This window comes from Alnus glutinosa, chromosome 5, assembly GCF_958979055.1.
Source record: "Alnus glutinosa chromosome 5, dhAlnGlut1.1, whole genome shotgun sequence".
Taxonomy (NCBI): domain Eukaryota; kingdom Viridiplantae; phylum Streptophyta; class Magnoliopsida; order Fagales; family Betulaceae; genus Alnus; species Alnus glutinosa.
Genome location: NC_084890.1, coordinates 20,551,374 through 20,570,808, shown reverse-complemented (window position 1 = coordinate 20,570,808; position 19,435 = coordinate 20,551,374). Strand labels below are relative to the sequence as shown.

The 19,435-nt window shown below is 33.7% G+C and overlaps 1 protein-coding gene across 1 annotated transcript; it reads right to left on the bottom strand.

Moving 5' to 3' along the window:
- Positions 1-13,552: 13,552 nt before the first annotated feature.
- LOC133868709 (tetrahydroberberine oxidase-like) lies at positions 13,553-15,356 on the bottom strand. The gene has a single exon (XM_062305689.1). The coding sequence runs from the start codon at positions 15,345-15,347 to the stop codon at positions 13,692-13,694; it is 1,656 nt and encodes a 551-aa protein (XP_062161673.1). The 5' UTR covers positions 15,348-15,356; the 3' UTR covers positions 13,553-13,691.
- Positions 15,357-19,435: the final 4,079 nt, after the last annotated feature.

Sequence of the window (19,435 nt, the reverse complement as noted above, 5' to 3'; positions counted from 1 at the left end):
TTGTGCTCACCCCTTATTTTGTTTTTGTTTTCAGGTTATGAACAGAGAGACGTAGGTGGCCGGAATGGGATCTAGGAATGCATTAGAATATTGCATTTATGTTTTTCTTAATAAGTGCACTTGCACAACAAATTTAGTTTTCTTTGGATTTTTAATTATTGAATCAAACATAATTGTTTATTTCAAAATAACCGTTTCCGCATTTATTTAAAAACTCTGAGATTTAAAATCATTATTATTTTTATTTATTTAAATCAGCATACTAGTTAAGATATTTGGCAGACCTTACGAATCTTTGCAATTTTTAAAGAGAAAAGGACGAACCTAACCTTTAGCGGTTTGGGGGCGTTACATACTTGATCCTAGCCATACATTCTCTTATAAAATAGAACTAAAGTGGAAGGATGCAAAAATCCATCAAGCTTCATGATAAGCGCCGAATGTTTCACATTCAAGCCCCTTAACTTATATATGTTAATTCCTTAGCATTGTTATTTATTTGATTTTGTGTTGTTTTATTGTTTTCAGGTTGTAAATAAAGATGCAATTAATTCCATTGATTTTGGGCTTAAAGCACACTTTGAGAAGACCCAGAAGATATGGGTAAGCTAAACCAATCATAATAGAAGACCTATATGATGTTGTTAAGTTTAATCAAATCAAGGGAATGATTAAATCGGAATTTCTCCAATAAGAGTCAAAATCGGATTGGATTCAAATTTGGATTTTGCATATGTCTCAGTGTTTTAATCATAACTTTGGTAAGCTAATACAAAATACAACAAATATGTCAGAAATAACTTTTTTTTAATTCGGAAGTTTACTCTATCAAAATCGCCCCGCAATAAAAGACCACAAATCTGGACGAATTTAAAATATTTTTCCTACTTGTATTGAATTTTCAATCTCCTACTTGGACTAAGAGAATAAGTTCTTGGATTCCTAGGGCTTTTAGGCCTCTCCTAGTCCCTAAATAGACCCCTAAGCTTCAAGAGAAGGTGTGCTTAGCTTTAGACAGAAAATTCTTATTGGAGGCTTGACAAGTTGAATAGGAGAAGAACATGGCAGAAGCTGACTGAATTATTTATTTATTTTTTTATTTATTTTTTCTTTACAATGACACATCAAAGCTGACTGAATTACCTCAATGTATAAAATAATAACCTTTTGTTCTGATATAATAATTACATTCAAATTAATAACATATGTGCCATAAACGGCACTTAATAAAGTATCAATCATACCGTAATAAATATCACAGCACCAAAGAAACATATGAAAAGAGTCTGACATAGGTGCATGAAATGATGGACTAAGCAGGGTAGTCCATCATATCCAAGAGTCCACAACATCGGAGGCAACCTAGCCTCAAAAGACCTCCAATAGGAACCATCTAAGCATCCAAAAAGTCCTGATATTCTTCGTCCTCAAACCCTGTATTAATAAATAATACATATAGAAATAATAATACAAAAATACCTAAGTGAGTCAACTGTTTCCAATAATATAATGAATGCTAATTTATTTACGAAATGCAACGCAATGAAATATAACTCTATGATTTTATGTATATGCAATTCATGTTCCGGGCATGAATTGAATGTATATATATATATATATATATATATAAATAAAGCAATGATATGACAGTTTTATATTCAGAGTTTTATTCATTAAAGTAACTTTCTTCTTACCTAATTCTAGTTATAGCCTTTGCTCGGTTAACGGCTTATTCTAGGAACCTTTACTCCTTCCAATTGAAGCCTATGCTTCGTATATTTAAACCTATGCTTCTTTTATCAGGGGCTTATGCTTATCTGTCAAATTGAAGCCTATGCTTCTTTTATCAGGGGCATAAGCTTATCCGTCAAATTGAAGCATATGCTTCTTATATTTGAAGCCTATGCTTCTTTCATCCAGAGCCTATGCTCAAAGCTTATTATATTAATACTGCTAGCCTTTGCATCCCAGTGTTGTTATTTATTAGATCTTTCACAAGGCCTATGCCCTACTAATGGCCTTTGCACACCAGCTTTATTATTAACTAGTTTAGTTAAAATAGAAAATATGTAAAATCACATACGCAAACAAATAAATAAATAAGTGTTCATAATATTAAGGTATACTTCCCGTGTATAAGGGTTGCGCCCCTTTGCGCTTTTTTATATTATTGCAATTACTTATCAAAAAAAAAAAATATTAAGGAAAATTCCACCAGCATCACCCTCAGTAAGTATAAAGATACTTACCGTCTTTTGCTTCCAAAAGGGTTTCTATACAATTGTTGACGAAGACTTCTACAGAAAGGGCTAAAACTGCACCCTTGCTGTAGCACACGAAACATAGTATTTTTCTGCTTTCCTTTTAAAAGAGATGCAATCTGTGAGAGCAACAAAGTGTTTCTTCTCTTTGTTTTCTTCATTCTTTTTCCTTTCATTAACATCATAAACCGAACACACAAGAATACACTGCAATACAATTTAATGCACACAATAGTGAATTAATATAATTCACTAATAATAACCTTATTCTCCTTTTCTAACTTTCAAATCTTAACTTAATTTTCTATTATTATTTCGACATAGTAACGACATATAAAATTAGTTTAGTATAATGCCATATATTTCATGCGGGTATTATAACAGTATTTATTAAAAAGACCAAAATACCCTTTTTCATAAAAATTACCAAAATACCATTTTCTGTAAATAAAACCAAAATACCATTTTTAATAAAAATGATTCTTTTTACTTTAAATCATAATAATATAATATTCCTTTATAGACATAACAATTAGTATAACTAATTATCATAGTTATAAAATAATCTTTTAAATGTATTTGTGTAGCGCAATGGCACTTTTATAAAATATCTTCTTTTTTTACTCGGGCATCACAACGACATGTTTTATAAATCTTTTGCGCCACTTGAAGAGCCCTGTTTTAAAACAACTTTTAAAACATTAGAATACTAATAACCTTATAACAATTAAGATTTAAAACAAATAGAAATCTTTCCAGAATATCTTTAGGATATTTTGTAAAGATCTCAAAATATCTTTTTGGGATATTTTGTAAAACAACACTAAAACCGGTTTGAGAGATATTCCTTTTCTTTCACCACAACATAAAACTATAACTTTAAAGGTTTAGAAACTTACCCAAAATATATCACAAAGTTGATATATTTTGTAAGAGAACTTATTTGGAAAGAGATGAGACTTCTCTTTATTCTTTTCCCCTTTTATAAAATTAGGTATAATAGTTAAAACTCACTATTTTTACAAAAAAGAGTTTTGCAACCTAAAATGACGGAACTTTTAATTAAATAATAGGGTTAAATACTCCTATGGTCCCTAATTTTTGAAAACTTTATTTTTTTAGTCCTTGAGTTTTAATTTGCATCACAGATGGTACCTCAATTTCGAAAAAAATACCGAATTAGTACCTCAGTTAAGTTTTCCGTCCAAAAACGTGTTAACCTCTGAGGTTGACACGTGGCACTATATAAAAAAATTAAAAAATAATAATATTAAAAATATATATTGAAAAATTGAAAAAATAAAAAAACAAGGGGGTGGCTCAGCCACCCCCCTTGGCCACCATGGGGGTGGCCGGCCAACCCCTTGGCCGGTCTGGGGTGGCCGAACCACCCCATGGAGGGTAGTTCGGCAACCCCATGACCAAAAAAAAAAAAAAAAAATCAAGATCGATTTTGGCCAAACCCTCCAAATTTTGTTTTTTCCGTTTTGCCTTTGGGGGTAGCCGAACCACCCCCGTGGCCTTTGGGGGTGGCCGAACCACCCCCATGGCCTTTGGGGGAGGTTCGGGCACCCCCAAGGGCAAAACGAATCTTGCCATTTTTTTTTTCTGTTCAAGGGGTGGCCTAACCACCCCTTGCCAACCCCTTGGCCAAAGGGGGTGGCCGGCCACCCCCATGGTGGCTTTTTTTTCAATTTTTTTAATTTTATTATTTTTTAATTATTTTTTTTAATTTTTTATATAGTGCCACGTGTCAACATTTGAGGTTGACACGTAGCGGACAGTTAGTTTTTGGACGAAAAACTTAATCGAGGTACCAATTCGATCTTTTCTCAAAATTGAGGTATCATCTATGATGGAATTTGAAACTCATGGACTAAAAAGGTATTTAACCCTAAATAATATTAAGGCAGATATTGTTTTAGTTATTCTAACTTAAACAATGAGATACCAAAAACAAGTTTAAGCCAACATATATTAAATAAACATAATAACTTCATTAATATAATAGATGAGTTTTACACTTTTAAAAACAAGCGAATAGAATAACGACATCTTCAACCCTTATTTTAATCTTATAAAATCTTGGCAGAATAACAACATTAGTATTAGTAATGCCTAAAATTACTTTTAGAATGTTTGGCCGCATAACGGCATAATTATGGATAATTCATATTATACTCTTTATAAAATTTGATAGAACAACGATGCTTTTATAACTAATGCTTAAAAAAAAAAAAAAACCGACAAAACTTTTGATAGCGTAACAGCACATTTATGGAATACCCAATTAAATTTTGGCATCATAATGGCGTATTTAGTAAATAAGTGATCAACTTTTGAACATCAACACATAATGAACATAATCAAGCTTAAACTAATGAAATCAAAACCTAAACCATAAAATCAATGTGAAGCTTACCAAAGTACTTCCTAGCACACACTCCAAGCCTTGGACCACACAAAACTACACAAATCTCACACTTTTCTCTCTTGGCCGTGGGTGTGTGTGTGCTTGATGGATTTTTCCATCCTTCCACTTTAGTTCTATTTATAAGAGAATGAATGGCTAGGATCAAGTAGACACATTTTGATCTAATGGATGGGTTTACCCTTGTCCTCCAAGGCACATGGGTGTCATCATTACTTAGGTAAATATCTAGATACATCTGCATTTCACGTGTATTTATAGAATTTTGGAAGCATGGGATGGTGACACATGGCATATGATCAAAGCAATGAGATTAAGCCATCTCTCCCTCACACATGATGGCCAGCCAAGTTGGAGTACTTCCTACAAAATGTCCTAAAATCTAATCATCACAAAATCAAATAAAATCAAATTATATCCAATCCAATGATAGCAAATCCCATTCTAACTAAATTTGGCATTTGTCTTTTCTAAGAAATGAAACTGAGTTACAAATAGGACTAATTGGTTACAAAATATCACAAAATCAATAGGGTGACGTGGCAGAATCTTAGGCTGCCACACATGCATGCTTCCCAGTCCAAGGGCAGTAGATTCACAGACTTCAGTAAACCTACAAAAATCTGAATTCTATGAAACTTTATAGGTAGATAGAGGACTCTGAGGCAAGCATTCTGGCTTTTGAATTGACCAAAACAGAGTTTGTTTGACCCTGATCTGTCATTCCAAAGTTTAAGGTTCGTTTGAACTTTTATTAAACTGAAACTATAAATACTTCTTAATAAATGAATATTTATTTTCATAAATATTCATAGTTATTCTTTTTCCTTATTATTAGGTCTTAAATCATATTTTAAGTAATTTTATTTAATATCTTAAAATTCAGGGTATTACACCAGCACCACGATGAGCGGTCAAATTCGTAATAGGGTGTTGATGTAGTCCTTTCCAAGTAACAATGGTTTAATTGTATTTTAGTTTGGGATTTTCTATAGGCATGATGGTTGTGTAACTGTGAGAATTGATCTTAATTTTTATATTCAATCATTATGAATTTCTGATCTTGTCTTAGAAAATCTTTTATATTAATTGAACTCAATCCTTCATATTTTCTGTGATTATATGAATGATTATTATACAACGGTTTTAATTGATATATGATTAAGAGGGTTAGATAGGCCATGCATAGGGAAGACAGATTGTACTACACCCTAGTTTAGTATAATTTAGGTAGACAGTCTGTGCCAACCGAAGATGGATTATACTTATTCTTTAGAGGTAATTTCTTGACTACTCGAATTAGACGAGCCCTATATCATGCATAGTATGAATTTTCCTTGTTAATTTATGATTGACCACTGTTATGCAGTGAGTGGTGAAATCAACCCCCTATTCTTTCTCTCATCACTAAAATCTTTATTTTTATGTCTTTAGTTTGATGCATTTAACTTAGTTATAAACAAAAATCAAACATCTTTTAAATTAAGTTATATTTAATCTCGAAAAGCTTGATAGCAATTCCTACACAGTCCTTGAGATTCGACACCCTCAATATAGCCCTATCCTACAAGAATTCGTACTATTGCGAGTGGTAATTTTATTATTGATATTTTTGTGCAAAAAACGACCACATCACTTCACACACGCACCCACGGCCAAGAGAGAAAAGTGTGAGATTTATGTGGTTTTGTGTGGTCCAAGGCTTGATTTCATTAGTTTAAGCTTGATTATGTTAATAATGTGTTTATGTTCAAAAGTTGATCACTTATTTACTAACTACGCCATTATGATGCCCAAATTTAATTGGGTATTCCATAAATGTGATGTTACACTATCAAAAGTTTTGTAAGGTTTTTTAAGCATTAGTTATAGAAGCGTCGTTGTTCTACCGAATTTTATAAAGAATACAATAGGAATTATCCATAATTATGCCGTTATGCCGCCCAGCATTCTATAAGTATTTTTAGGCATTACTAATACTAATGTTGTTATTCTGCCAAGATTTATAAGATTAAAACAAAGGTTAAACTTGAAAATAGTGTTAATATGAGTTTATTAGTGGATTGTACTAATTCACTATTATTGGTATTAAATTATACTGCAGTTAATATTTACGTGAACACTTTTTTGAAGCAAAGAAAGAACTGTGAGTATTCCACTCACTGACCATGACACTGAGTTCTTTAATATGATGATATATAGGTTTATTTGATGGTATGCAATTGTTTAGGCATATGTGTAGGTAAGTGTTTTCTAGAATACTTACTACGAATGTGGTTTGTTTGATTTGTTTGATTATGTGGTTATGTTGGTTTGTTTGATTTTATGGTGATATTGGTTATGTTGTGATATTGAATGGCATGTGATATAAATGGCATTGCATATTATACTTTCATGAGATATGAACCTGTTTATAAGAATAATTAAAGGTTTAAGTCCTAAAGAATGAATGAATGAAAGAATAAGAAGAGGTTTAAGTCCCATGATAAGTCCAGTCTAGTAAGAGACCCACAGCTCTGATAAGGGAAAAGGATGGTTAAGTCCATGGTATTAATAAAGGAAAAAATTATGGTTAAAGTCCACAATATTAATAAAGGAAGTGTCAAAAAGACTATGCATATGAATCCATCATACATCATATTATAGTATTGTATATTGTTAAATTTATTAATATGTCGTTATATTATGGGATGTAGTTGACTCATTGTTCCGACAGTATGGGATTGTGGTGTTAACCACAATCACATGCAAGTTGATGCAGGTTAGGACGAAGGACGGAGTCACTATGATTATTATATTTAAGGATGAGACCTTTTTATTATTATTAAGTGCCGCATATGGCATATATGGTATTTTTTATTGTATTTATTGTATTTATTGTATTAGAACTAATGGTTCGTATTTTTATATAATGAGGTAATTCAGTCAACTCTAGTGTTATGTTTCTTAAGTTTTTAAAGAAAAATATATTTCCGCTGTCAATTCTAAACTCTAATGATGTCGTAATGTCATGTGGAAATCAAAATTTGTACTTACATTTTTTTTTAAAAAGCGGGGCATTACACTTATCATTAATCTTGAGGCTTTTAAGTATATCAATGGCCAGCAGAAGCTCAACCGCAGACATGCCAAATGGGTTGCCTACCTTCAAGAATTCATTTGGATGTTGAATAAAGTTGTTGATGCATTGAGTAGGCGGGTTGCACTTCTTACTACTATGCATACCAAAGTTATGGGTTTTAACACTTTTCGAGAATTGTATACGGCAGATCCTTCATTCGAGAAGATATTTGCTAAGGTGTTCGTAAGTAAGTGCAATGATTATGTTATTCTTAATGGTTATCTGTTCCTTGGTTTACAACTATGCATTCCAGATAGTTCATTGAGTGAACAAATAATACAAAAGTTGCATAGAGAATGTCACTTTGGGAGAGACAAAACTTTGGCTTTAGTCTTGTAGCGCCTCAGGTTTTAAGTCATAAAATAAAATGTCTTAAATTAGAATTTAAAACTGAAAAAAATAGACAAGTCTAGAATTAACGCTCGATCCACAAGACTCGACGCTCAAACGACTTAATACTGTAGGAAACAGTATTCACATTCAGCAGTTCATAAAATACGTGGCTTCTGACACAATATTTTATCCCCGATAAATTAATAAGGTTATATGAATATTTGTGAAAATAAATATTCTTTAGTCTTATTATTTATAAACCATGATTTTATAAATAAAGAATAATATTATTAGACTAAAATAATATTACTGAATTATTAAATAGACAGACTGAAATATTCAGAGAGCTAATTGATATAATTGGTATATAATATTATTGGTACGATACACATATTTGATATATATATTATAATATTTTTTGTGTTATAATATTATTAATGGAATAATATTAACAATGAAACGAACTAGACTCAAAACGGGCTTATATTATAATATTAATAAGTTAGATTAAAATGGTAAAGATCCGATGTGAAAATATCTATGCTAAAAATATAATTAGTAAGTTTTAAATAAATGTCTAAGGATTAACCCAGGTTAAAGTAACTAAGATAAAACTTAACCATAGGTTAATCATTATATCTCAGGATATTTTACTATTAACTCAGGTTAATCTAACTAAGATGAATATTAACCTTGAGTTACAAAATATCTATTGATATTTTACTAAACTTAATGAGTATGTTTTAGAAAAATAATATCCTATATTTTATAAAATAAACCATTACCCCTCTTCTCTAAGGCTCATACCCGGTTCCTCTTCTTTCTTATTTTTCTTCTTCTTTTCTCTTTACTTCTTCTTCTTTCTTCTTTCTTCTTCGTTCCACTTCTATCCAACGAGAACAGAGAGATTGGGAGAGAGATAGCAGAGATCGAGAGAGACGGAGAGACAGAGATCGAGAGGGGAACCGAGAGAGAGAGAATTGGGGATTGAGAAAGTGAGTCCGAGGAAAATCGCTGAAGGAGAGAAACAAAACCCGAGACCCAGGCCCGATTTCCAATGGGTTTGATAGAGATGAAATAGAGAGGGAGAGCAGGAGAGCTAGAGGACCGGTCCTTCGATGGTTCAGTGAGGGCCGGAACAGTCGACGCCAACGGACCCAAAGGTGACTCATGAGACCCGATCCTCCGATGGGTCATTGCCGGTGAGCCAAGGGTGTGATTTTCCGGTGAAAATTCCGGTAGCCTTCTAAAGAAATTCTCAAGGTAATTTCTTGTAATTTATTTGATTTAGTTGGTTATTGTTGTTGAAATTGGAATTGGGTATTTTTTGAAGCAGATTCACGGGTGTTTTAGGGGTTGTTTTGGTGTTACGGCCAAGCCCTATTCTGGCCAATTACTGTGATGCTTAGATTATGGGTGTTCTTGTAATGCCCCAGATTTTAAGTCATGATAAAATGTCTTAAATTAGAATTTAAGAATGAATAAAATAGACAAGTCTAGAATTGACATTCGATCCACAAGACTCAACGCTCAAATAACTTAATACTGTAGGAAATAGTATTCACATCTAGAAGTTAATAAAATACGTGGGTTCAGACACAATATTGTATCCCCGATAAATTAATAAGGCTGAAAATTAAAGAAGACTTCTAATTTACCAATATTGTATCCACAAGACTCGACGCTCAAATAACTTAATACTGTAGGAAACAATATTCACATCTAGCAGTTAATAAAATACGTGGCTTCAGACACAATATTGTATCCTCGATAAATTAATAAGGCTGAAAATTAAAGAAGACTTCTAATTTACCAAGTGTGTGCGAAAGTGTGCAACAAAATATCGCAATGTGAAAATTAAATAGATAGATATTTTGTTGTTGACGAAGTGGAAACTCAATTAATAGAAAAACTACTCCGGGGCAGTCAAACCTAGAATATCTATTATTCAGAAGACAAAGCTAGTTACAAAGCAGTAGCATTCACATACCCTTATGCAGTAGTTGTACCTTGAACTCTGACGTGTAACCCAATACGAACGCTTCCCAACCAAGTCACCTACTTGAAGGGGTCTTCAATGGAATCATTTACCTTAGGGCCAACCCCTAAAATAGACTTCAGTTCAGCACAGAAATAACAATTGGCAACGGCTTGAGAGAGAATATATTTTATAAGTATGGTTCTTATTGGACTTTGTGGTTGCAGGATCAGAAGTGCTTCGTATTCTCTCTCATTTCTTCCCTTGATTAGTAATAATATATATATATAACAAATAGATGTATCGCATAAATTATATTCTCTCCTGTATTACTCGATTTTAAAACTATCATTTAAGCTACTAATAATTTATTTTAAACTTATGCTCCGTTTTTTTCAACGTACGTAAAATGATTTCTGGAAAATGATTTCGGCATTTTTCGGTGTTTGGCAGGGGCGAAAATAATAGTCAACCGGAAAATGATTTATGTTTGACCAAAAATGCTTAGTAAATTTCGAAAAATGATTTACACTTTTTAAAAGCGTAAATCATTTTTCGAAGACGCTAGACGCATTCGACCCCTATTAAACGACACAGTCAACCTTCACTTCAAGCAGTCGACTATCACCGAAATCTTGCCGGTATTGAAATCCGACAACATCCGGTCACTGTCGCCGGAATCCGACGACGAAATCCGGCCATCTTCGTCGGAATCCTGTCAGCCCAGATTCCGGCGACCGTATTCCGGCCATCTAGCCGGAATCTGGCCAGAACGGCTGTATTCCGGCCGGCTGGCCGAATCTAGCCAGAACATCCCGGCCAGAACTGCCGGCTGGCCGGAATTTCCTGGCCAGAACGGCCGGCCGGCCGGATCTGGCCAGGAAATTCCTGCCGGCCGGCGGGATCAAACTAGAAAATTCCGGCCAGAAAGGCCGGATTCCGGCCAGTATGCCGAAATCCAGCTGTTTTGGCCTGAATCCGATACTTTCGCCGAAATCCGGTCATTCCAGATTCCGATGAAACTGTTCGGATTCTGGCCTATATCTTGGATTCGGGCTATAGTAGCCGGAATGGCAAAATCCGGTAAAAGTGATCGAAATCCTGTCTGTCAATGACGGAATCTCGTATTCGGTAATTTTTATATTATTTTACATTAATATTTATATGTTTTGAATAAAATTAATTTGTATAGGTTAATATGATTGAATAAAAATATTAATAATATTTATGATTTTCCGTACACGCTAAACACTGGAAAATGCTTTCGCCGAAAAATATTTTTCAGAAAAATGACTTCCCTGAAATCATTTTACGACGAAAACTATTTTACATCGAAACAAATGGAGCATTAGTTGCATCGGTGTTTGCTAAAGTGTGCTTTCTTCAACTTTACAAAAAAAAAGTGAAAAAAACTACTAAGGACAAAAAAGCAAGTATAGTGATCCAAGAAGATGTATCAAATTGTGTGTGGAATAAGGTGGGGGTGATAAGTGTAATTAATGTCCAACGTGAACTTTAGTTTTTAAGCTTAATTAACATATATACTTCTTGAATTCATATTTTTAATTGCATGTAAATCATATTTTACTCAAAAAGAATGTAAAAATATTTGTAAAATGTAGGAGTTCATGAATGACAAAATTGGCATTGATAATTATATAAACAAAATCCAAAATTTATTTTTTAAATTTTTTTTACAGGAGTGATGTTAAAAATTTTAGAATTGTGACTCGTGTGTATATATAATATTTTAGATTCCATATCAACTACGACAATTGTGTCGTCATTGATATATTCCCATCAATGATTACACATCCTGTCACTAATAGCAATGATATTGTCCTAAATATTTCCCTGTAAATGGAGAAAAAAGATTTCCACCCGAATATATAATTAACATAGTAATGTTTTTTTTTACAATTTTTATATAACTTTAACAATTTTTTTACAATGATTAATCATTGAATTTATTTTTTTATATGTAGGCCCTAAATATTCAATGATTGATTTTAAAAAAAAATTTGTTAAAATTATATATATAAAAGTTGTATAATAAATATTACTCTAATTAGTATTAGCAACGACAAAAGTTGTACACTTTTGTTCATGTAAATCATATTCCATTTTCTGTTGGGCTCATCCTCCATCTTGTTTCAATTTTCAGATTATTTTGACTTGAGGGTAGTGGTTATAGCTACCCATTAAACACTATATTTGGGCCTCTTTCTGGTTCCTCTTTTGATTCATGGACCATTGATCAAATGAATTTTTGGTCAAGATTCTCAATTAAGTGCAACCACCTAATCAAACTCCAACAGCTGTCTCAGCTTGCCACTCTTCAACCGCTTTACTCGTAATCAATAAAATGTCTCCTTATTACCAAGGAAAATATAAATTATTAACCCTTTTAATTTTCTTTCATTTGAAGAGACAGAAAGAGTAAAGAGTGTTTCCCAAATATATAAAACAATTTCCCTTTTTCTTTTCATTTTTACCTTTCTTTTCTTTGCTTCCTAAAGAAGATCCCTTACTTTTTACATATAGAAAAGAGTACTACTCTTCATCTTTTCCCAAATACTTACAAGTTAGAATCTCCGAAGACGTTTCTTGAAACTTTCTTGCATCTTTCAATCCCCTTTTGCCCAACTGTACAGGCTGTTGTGCTCTATTATTGTCTTACTTTTGCCCAAATGTTCAGCTGATAATTGCAACAATATTTAATACGTTTGGCCGCTAAATTCCTATCTCAATCAAACCATTTCAAAAGTTGTCCACTTGCTCGATGCATCCATATATAGAATATGGATCCAGTCTGTCGTTTTAGACGAAAACAAAAGGAAGCAGCCAAATCAACTCTACTTAATTAGATGATAGGCACTGCATTTACTATAGTTATCTTGTTAGAGTTGATCATTTGGTCGCTTCCTTTTTGTTTTCGACTAATTAGTTTGTTTATAAGCTTAGGCGAAGGGGGAAAAAAAATAGACATCTAAGTTTCTAGATGCATTCACATATATTCGTTACCAACGACAGAACAACAAAAAATTACACAACTAAGTTTCAGCTTAGGATTGGTGCCAATTTCAAGATGATGCTGGAATTACCTTGAATATCTTATAATGTCGGAAGGTGATCGATTCGTGTGGAAAGGGAGGCAAACGGATTCGAAACAGTTCATAGGTTAGCTAAGGAAGCGCTTTCCATTATGAATAAACAAATTCATATGGAGGATGTTTCTCTTTATATTTTTGACATAGTAACTACTGAACGCAGCGCCCATTATGAATGAATAAGTTCATATAAGTTGTTGGAGGGACTAATTAAGTTTCAGTTTAATTATTGGCAAACTAGTTACATAAACACTTTAGAATATGCAAAAAGATTCATGCCTACGTACGAAACCACCCAATCTATATTTTGCAATTCACATAGTATCCAATAAGCATTTATATATCTATATATGCTTATAGTAAAAGATCGAGAAAAGTAAAAAGGAAAACGTCCTTATTCATGAATACCGATCGAGTACAAATTTTTCTATCTGAATGGCTCTAATCGCCTCTAGCTCTACTTCCACCGGGATGAAAAAGGAGGGATGCTTTGTTCATTCTCAAAGAAATTAGCAGGATCAACCATAGTCTTCACATGCACTAACCTCTCAAAGTTGCTCTTAAAATATTTAGTACCCCATATGCTCGCCCGTTTATAGCTTGTGTTGCCTTTGTTATTATTTGCTCCAATGTCAAGGTCCCTATAATTGCAATATGCAGCTCTTGGAGATTTCGAAACGTAGGGAGCCATGTAACCGTAAAACCTTCTGATCCAACTTATATGCCTTTCGGATGCCGCAGTTTCTTTTTCTTCCCAGTACACGTAGTGTTGGATTTGGTAGATATTACCAGCTCTATGTGGGAAAGGAATTGCAGATTCGGAGATTTCACTCATTCTGCCACCATAAGGAGTCAGGATCAATAAAGCTGACTCTGCCTCTTTCTCGTGAAACCTCTTCCAGATCCCTTCCAACCCAACTTCGGGAATAGGTTCCTGGACATAGTCAGATTTTGCTTTAAAACGGGGTCTTGTGAGAGAAGTCCTATTTAGCAAAACGTCCAAGGATTCGCCAATCGGGAATCCAAAAAAGTAGAGGGTAGATTCAATCCAACTCATTTCAATACAATCTTCTCTCATCAAACCCAGCTCAGGGAAGCTCTCTTGCATCATTGGAAGGAGCTCATCTATCCCTCCAAGATACAAGGAATTGAATGAAGCTTGGATGGTCCTCTTCCCTTCCTGGCTGGCATAAACACTTTGTAAGATGACGCGAATGAATAAGTCTTCGTGAAGCTTGGCTGCAACATATTGCCACCGGTAAACAAGCTTGGTGGCATTTTCTTCCAAGTTCCGATTAACTTTGAAAACAGTCACCGTTGATGGAACATGAACCAACTTGATTTTCCATGCAAGAATGATTCCAAAGCTGGCCCCTCCTCCTCCTCGAATGGCCCAAAACAGATCCTCTCCCATGGATTCTCTGTCAAGGATTCTACCCTTAACATCAATCAATTGCGCGTCGATAATATTATCAGCAGCAAGGCCATATTTGCGCAACAATGTGCCGTACCCTCCCCCGCTGAAGTGTCCACCAACGCCCAGAGTCGTGCAAAGTCCCGCCGGAAAGCCAAGAGTTCTACTTTTCTCGGCAATCCTATAATAAACTTCCCCGACAGTTGCACCAGCTTGAACCCACGACGTTCTATTCTTTGCATGAACACTGATTGATCGAAGATTAATTAGATCAATTATGACAAACGGCACATCTGAAACATAAGAAAGACCCTCATAATCGTGACCGCCGCTTCGAACTCTTATTTGCGTGCCGTGTTTCAGGGAACATTTAATGGCTGCTTGGATGTGGGAGACATGCAATGGTGTAAGAATGACTAGAGGTTTTGGGGTGGCAGGTGTTGAGAATCTGGGGTTTTGTATCGAGAATTGCAAGACAGAGGAATATGAGGAGTTGGCTGGGGTGTAAATGAGTTTAGAAATTGAGGTGGAGTTTTCAGAACGCAGGGTCAGGCAGTGAAGAAAGCTTTGGTGTGGGTGAGCCGAAGTTGCCCATAAAAATGAGAAATGGAGTGCGAAGAGAAATGGAAACACAGATGAGCCGACAGACTTCATTCTCGAAATGATGAACCTTTGGGGGTGCTTAAAGCTACTACTCATATGCGCGAGGAGACTGTTCCAACATCAAGACTGAAAAGATTCCCACCATTAAAATTAGATAAGGAGACAGTCAGACAGAGAATTCGACAACCCAACAGAACTTTGACCATTCATTGGTTTTTGGTACGTACTTTGGAAGAAACAATTTTGGATGTTTCTAGTATCTAATTGATCATATTTTCAAATTTCACAGAATTTTGGGTTTCATTTCTGCTAAGTTATATATAGTTAAATAGGGTGAAAGTATATAAGCTAATTAGTTAGGCTCCGTTTGTTTTGACATAAAATGTTTTTGAATTAAATATTATTTAGCCTTCTAAACTAATAATCATTTTTTATGAAGTACCACGAACTGATAAATAAGTTTTATGATTTAGCCATTCAAACTACCAATTTGTTATTATTTAACCTCCGTTGTTAGTCTCGATTGTTATGTTGGATGAAAAATTAAACTTAACCAAAAAATTTTGAAAATGCCCTTATTTTGACCATTGAAAAACCAAAATTACCATTTTTTTTTTTATTAATTAGTAGAAAATGAGAATGGGTAATTTTGGTTTTTCAATGGTCAAAATAAGGGTATTTTCAAAATATTTTGATCAAATTTTATTTTTCATCCAACATAAGAGTCAAGACTGACGGAAGGGGGTAAATTTAAAATAATTACCGATTTACAACTCACGAGTTATTAATTAAGTATGAAAAATTCTCTAACGGTATAAACACATTTGCACCCAAACTCAAGTGTTCCACAAAAGGTGTTAAAAGGCTTTAAAAATTTTAGGGTTCTTCAAGAACCGAATGTCTAATGCTACCATCCATCATTTGATAGAACCATAACGAACGTTCGATAAAGGTTACATGCAATTTAAAATATGATAGCTCATCCATTTTGTTCATGCAGGATGTGAATATAAAATCATCCTTAGGATCCGTCAGCCCCATTTTTTTTTACCATTTTGCCTGTAAAACCATATATTTATATAGATAGAGAGAGAGAGAGAGAGAGAGGGGGGGGGGGGAGGGGCCTTTTCTTGGAGGTTTCGATTCTTGCATGAGTAATATTAAAAAGTAGACTTCGTTTTTAAGTAAAAAGAATCGCTAGATACCCATATTACAGTACTTCAAAATACTCTTACATGACTAATTTACAATGGGTTTTGATTTTGGAAATAAGATCTACCATCTTTAATGTTTTTAAAGCATGATTGGGGTTTGGATTAATTATGCTTGCTTTAACCTGTATGAATCATGAGTAATACTAAAAAGTCTCTCTTGTGTCACTCCAAAAATGATGTGGCTTTTAAAATCACCATTGAGCTTGTGATTGATCACTATTGAATTTTGATAAAATTGTGATTTTAAAAGCCACGTCATTTTCGGAGGAATACAAGAGTGACTCATGAGGGATTTCTAGAATTATTCATGAATGGTAGATCATGTGGTGCTTCAAGACTTCTGTGAGGATTACGATTTGGGTTATTGCATGCATGAGATTATGATGCTATATTTAGATCTTGAGTAATAGTTGTTGTTACAGTGGATCAAACGTTCGATTCTTGGCTTACCGAACGTTCGATGGTGACAGTAATGGATAATTAGGGTTCTGCTTGTAAGATTAGGATTTCCAGTTTAGTGTATACCAAATATTATAATGTGATTTGTAGCGTCGTAAAATAGGATGTCTGCGACAAGGATGATCGACCAAGATAAGTAAATGCTTACGAAATGGATACACTCCTTTAATATACAAATGTGCACTACCAAAAAATAAAAATTAATAATAATAAAATTAATGTCATTTTTTGAACGACACTATTCACAAACAACAATAACAACAACAACAACAACAAAAAAAAAAACCGACAACAGTCAATTAGTGTCCTTTTCTTTCATGACATTTCAGTTTGGCCGTGATACCACCTGTCAAGAATTATTTTTAACGACACTTTAGCCTTAAGCATCATAAATTTATGTCTTTTCAATGTTAAACGACGTAAATAGGTTTGCAACGTTTACACAGTAAACGTTATTGAAAATAGGGACGTTTTCTACACAAATGATGTGTTTTTGTGACACTTATACAGTAAACGACACAAAAAGACTGTTGTTGGGGATCATGCGCTAATCAAAGTATGCGCAGCGGAATACCGATCCCAGAAAAAATTTCTTCAAGATAAACAAGGTTAGATTAATTAAACTAACATGTTCATGATACTTACAATTGAAATCGGCCTCTGTTAGGCTACTAGAGCCAATTGACTTTGGTTGATGAAACCCATCTGAATTCTATGAAATGTTGAATAGTGAAGAAAGTGTTCTTGACTCAACCTCCAGATCTTTTCTCTGATGACTAAGAGTATGAACTCACAACTTGAAGTAGTAAATTAGTAATAATACTCCACTATAGCCCTCTATTTTTAGATTTAGATTTACACTCATGATAGGGTTAGGAGATAAGATAGAGCTATAGCATAGATAAGATAGGAGTTATAGGAGGAGTAGAATTTCACCTCCTACCAATTAGGGTACACAGCCATATGGGATTGAAACAGTCCCATTGGCCATACACCACATGGCCGTGGGGCATCTAGGACTAGGATTTTAGCCCTAGCCCATTGCTACCAATTTTTTAGCATGACTTGGATTTTATCCCTTAAGCCAAAGCTCTTTTATCTCTACTTAAGTCATTTGGAATTAATTCCAAGTGCCCATAACTCTTTAATTGCTTAAGCCCATAGAAATTAATTCATAGACCCAAAGCTCTTTAATTGTTTAACCCTATAGAAATTAATTCCTAAGCCCAATTATTTCTAAGTAATGAGCCACATAGGAATAAAATTCATTTGGCCTATGTTTTATCAAATAAAACAATCCAAATAAATAAATACATAACCGAGAGACATAGCATATGGTCAATTTACATTTGCTCAAAGAATTTCCTAAAGGGAAAAATATAAGTAGTTTTCAATAGGCCTGTGACAATATCTCACGACTCTATTTAATCACAATTGATTTTGCTAAACAATTGTGACTCCACTCTAATATTAATGAATCAATCCCTATGACGTACTTATTTATTATATATTACTCCTCCATGGAATCATTCTGTAGTTGAACCAAAGTCAATACAATGTTACTTAGTTTACTATCTATTTTCCTTGACACTAGTGATTTAATTACATAATATATCCCTTTTGTACCTTGTGAGATTTTCATCTCACCCTACACAAAACAAATTTTCAGTAAATACCACCGAAACACTCAGGTCCGAACTTTAAGATAATCATTCCCATTAAATATACATCAAGTGGAATATTTCTTATCGCTTTGTTCCATAACAAAGGATTTGAATTCCTTCTTGAAGAATGTGTTCCCACAATACTACATGTGATTACATAATGCACAGAAGTGTTGACCAGCAATTTGATCTCATTCTAAAACATCAAAGTGACTTACACTTTACATTTGAGTTAACAACCTTCTCAGGATTTAGAGTAACTGTTATTAGTCGTCGTGCACATGCATCATTTCAAATCATGGTGTTGAAAGAATGATGATTCACGTAGTCCATTCGGTGCATGGAACTACCTTGCACTTACACCAATATATCAACCCGACACCCTCCCTACTTCTCCTAATCAGGATAGATCGTTAAGGTGGACATGTTATAGGCTAGATGGATTTTCCAATTCCTTTTATGACTACTATCAATCTTCTATAAATTACAAGAACCTATTACTATGATCTTCTGTGTGAAAATTTCATTACTCACACCTTAGTCCAATACAATGTAACTTAGGGATCTTACATATATATCATATGAAAATATTCAAACATATATGTACATATAAAGCAATAATATATATGTCAAATATTCAATATTATACAATTATAGAAAAGCAACATCAATGCAATTGGAGTTTCAGACACCAGTCCCAACAATTGTTCACTGAAAAACAACGTAAATAGTTTGCGATGATTACATAAAAAATGACATTAAACTTTTATGATGTTTATTGTGTAAGCGTCACAAAATTATGTCTTTTACACAGTAAACGTCATCAACATTCCACATAAATTTGACA

Excerpts from the sequence above, each read along its gene's own strand:
- LOC133868709 (XM_062305689.1), bottom strand. The coding sequence starts at position 15,347 with ATGAGTAGTAGCTTTAAGCACCCCCAAAGGTTCATCATTTCGAGAATG.